Source organism: Corylus avellana, chromosome ca3 (genome assembly GCF_901000735.1).
Source record: "Corylus avellana chromosome ca3, CavTom2PMs-1.0".
NCBI classification, from domain to species: Eukaryota; Viridiplantae; Streptophyta; class Magnoliopsida; order Fagales; family Betulaceae; genus Corylus; species Corylus avellana.
This window is the reverse complement of record NC_081543.1, coordinates 34,729,339-34,731,441: the sequence shown is the minus strand read 5'-3', so window position 1 is coordinate 34,731,441 and position 2,103 is coordinate 34,729,339. Positions and strand designations below refer to the sequence as shown.

Genomic DNA, 2,103 nt, shown 5'->3' with positions numbered 1-2,103 from the left:
CCCCCCCCCCCCCCAAAAAAAAAAAAAAAAAAAGCAAAATAAAATATTTGGCAGATTAGTAAGTTAGACATGCATCTAGTGAGTTTTGAATCCATGAGCTAAACCGCAACCTTCATCTTACAAATGGAGGAAGCATCACTTGAAATAGAGAGGAATGCACGAAGCTTTGAAGATATAGAGACTCCAGTTGTAGAGCTGAAAATGATTATGTTCAACCCTTTATACACATGGATAGCAGCACATAATAGCTTGCTTTTTTCTAGTTTTTCTGATTTTTTGAACTTCTGTTCATCTTTTTCTCCTGATTAGGGAGTTCTCTTGTATATTTCTTGTGTACTAAAGTTGCAACCCTATGCGCATTTCTAATGAGATTGAATTACTTGAAATAGAGTTTATTTTGCAATGTGGCAGACAAAAATATGTTGAACAACTAAAAAAATAACATGTTAAGGAATAACCATTTACCCTGCGGCTCAAAACTTGAAGAACAGTGGACAAGAAGTAGCAAGGACCTCTTTTCATGCATGTACTCAAACATATCACTAGAACAAAAACTCATACATCCATAACATTTTGTTTAGTACCACTCAATACTAATGGAAATTGACTCCACCATTGCTACTGAATTTATTTATTTATTTTTACGACGAGGAACCCATCCAAGGCAGGGGCATTTCGTGTACCCACCCTTTCAAGTAGACCTTGGACCTGTGTAAAGCACCCCCTCCACACGGATCGGGTACATACAAGTTAGCTCACACAATCAAATCTACGGGCCTAAGAGAATTTACATGAAAAGTTATTATAATCAGATCTGAGCAACAGAATTCAAGAGGTAATAACTGAAAAGGCTGAACATAAGGATCACACAAAAATATCATTCTAGCCTAGCTTATCTATCTTAACAAACTAATAGAAACAAGATCTTCCCAAATAATATCACCATATTTCTACCAAAGACAAATAGATAATTATAGCTACCTGATTTGAGTGAAGATCAAAAGTCCCTAAATGCGTAAGCACCCCAATCTCCGCCGGCAATGAAGACAGTGTGTTATTCCTGAAATGTGATGCCACCAAAGCCATATAAATATCAAAGGTGCTGATATTTCAAGTAGAAGAAACCCCACATAATTATCAAGAAAGAATAAATGAGAAAATGACCCCATATAGAACTCCACAAGAGAAGAGCAACCCATTATTGATGGTGGGATTGATGAAATTCCTGCAGAACTCGTTACAAAGAAAATTTTTGAGAAGAGGTGGTAGAAATGGGCTTAAATAACACCAAAAATAATTTTTTTTTTTTTTTTTAAACAAAAAGTCAACCCTTTGCTTAATTGACTCACTGTTTTGGTGAAGGTCAAGACGAATGAGACGTGAAAGATTCCCAATGTTCTCTGGTATACCCCCCAATAAATTTTTTGCTGCACCAATTAAAGTAACAACACAACTTGAATATATCTGCAGATATAAAAGTAGGACCTAATACTCAACAAAGCTATAGATAATTACATGCATTGAGTTCAGTAAGCAGGGTCCACGATGGAATCAAATTCCCGGATAGCGTAGTTAGCTTGTTTCCCTGGGACAGATATAAGATGCAATACCCATTTGTAGCCACAAATAGGTCAAAAATAATTACTTTCCAGTATATATACAAGCAGACCAGCCATCATCAAGTACTCAAAGTAAAGATCTCACTAATACCTCCACATCTAGTTTTGTCAATTTTGAACAGTTTGCTAGTTCTTCTGGCAAGCTGGTAATAACATTGTTTGATGCCTGGGGAAAAAGTGTCATAAGCCAAATGTTATCAAAGAACGCATGCGATGCAGAAAACAAATAAAAAATTGCTTTTATGTCAAGAGGGTTTACCAGATCGCCAAAATAGCAAAGTGCACACTTTTTTTTTTTATAAGTAATCGCAAATTGATTAAAAAGCGCAACTCACGTACATAGAAAGTATACAAGAGAGAAGCCTAGCAAGTAGCGGAGAAGAGATCTGAGAAAGCATGAAAGTTCAAAATACTACAATATGAGACAGCAGCCCAAAGAAAGAGAGTCTTAAAGAATGAAGTCCTTAATTCCACTAAGGTCCTG

The 2,103-nt window shown here is 36.1% G+C and overlaps 1 protein-coding gene across 1 annotated transcript in view; it reads right to left on the bottom strand.

Annotated features, from left to right (window-relative positions):
- LOC132175172 (plant intracellular Ras-group-related LRR protein 6) overlaps positions 1 to 2,103 on the bottom strand; it is a gene marked incomplete in the record, with an annotated part of 15,528 nt that overhangs the window by 7,449 nt on the left and 5,976 nt on the right. The window contains 4 exon segments of the mRNA XM_059587025.1: positions 982 to 1,060; positions 1,165 to 1,225; positions 1,350 to 1,427; positions 1,516 to 1,585. Coding sequence (XP_059443008.1) covers positions 982 to 1,060; positions 1,165 to 1,225; positions 1,350 to 1,427; positions 1,516 to 1,585 — 288 coding nt within the window.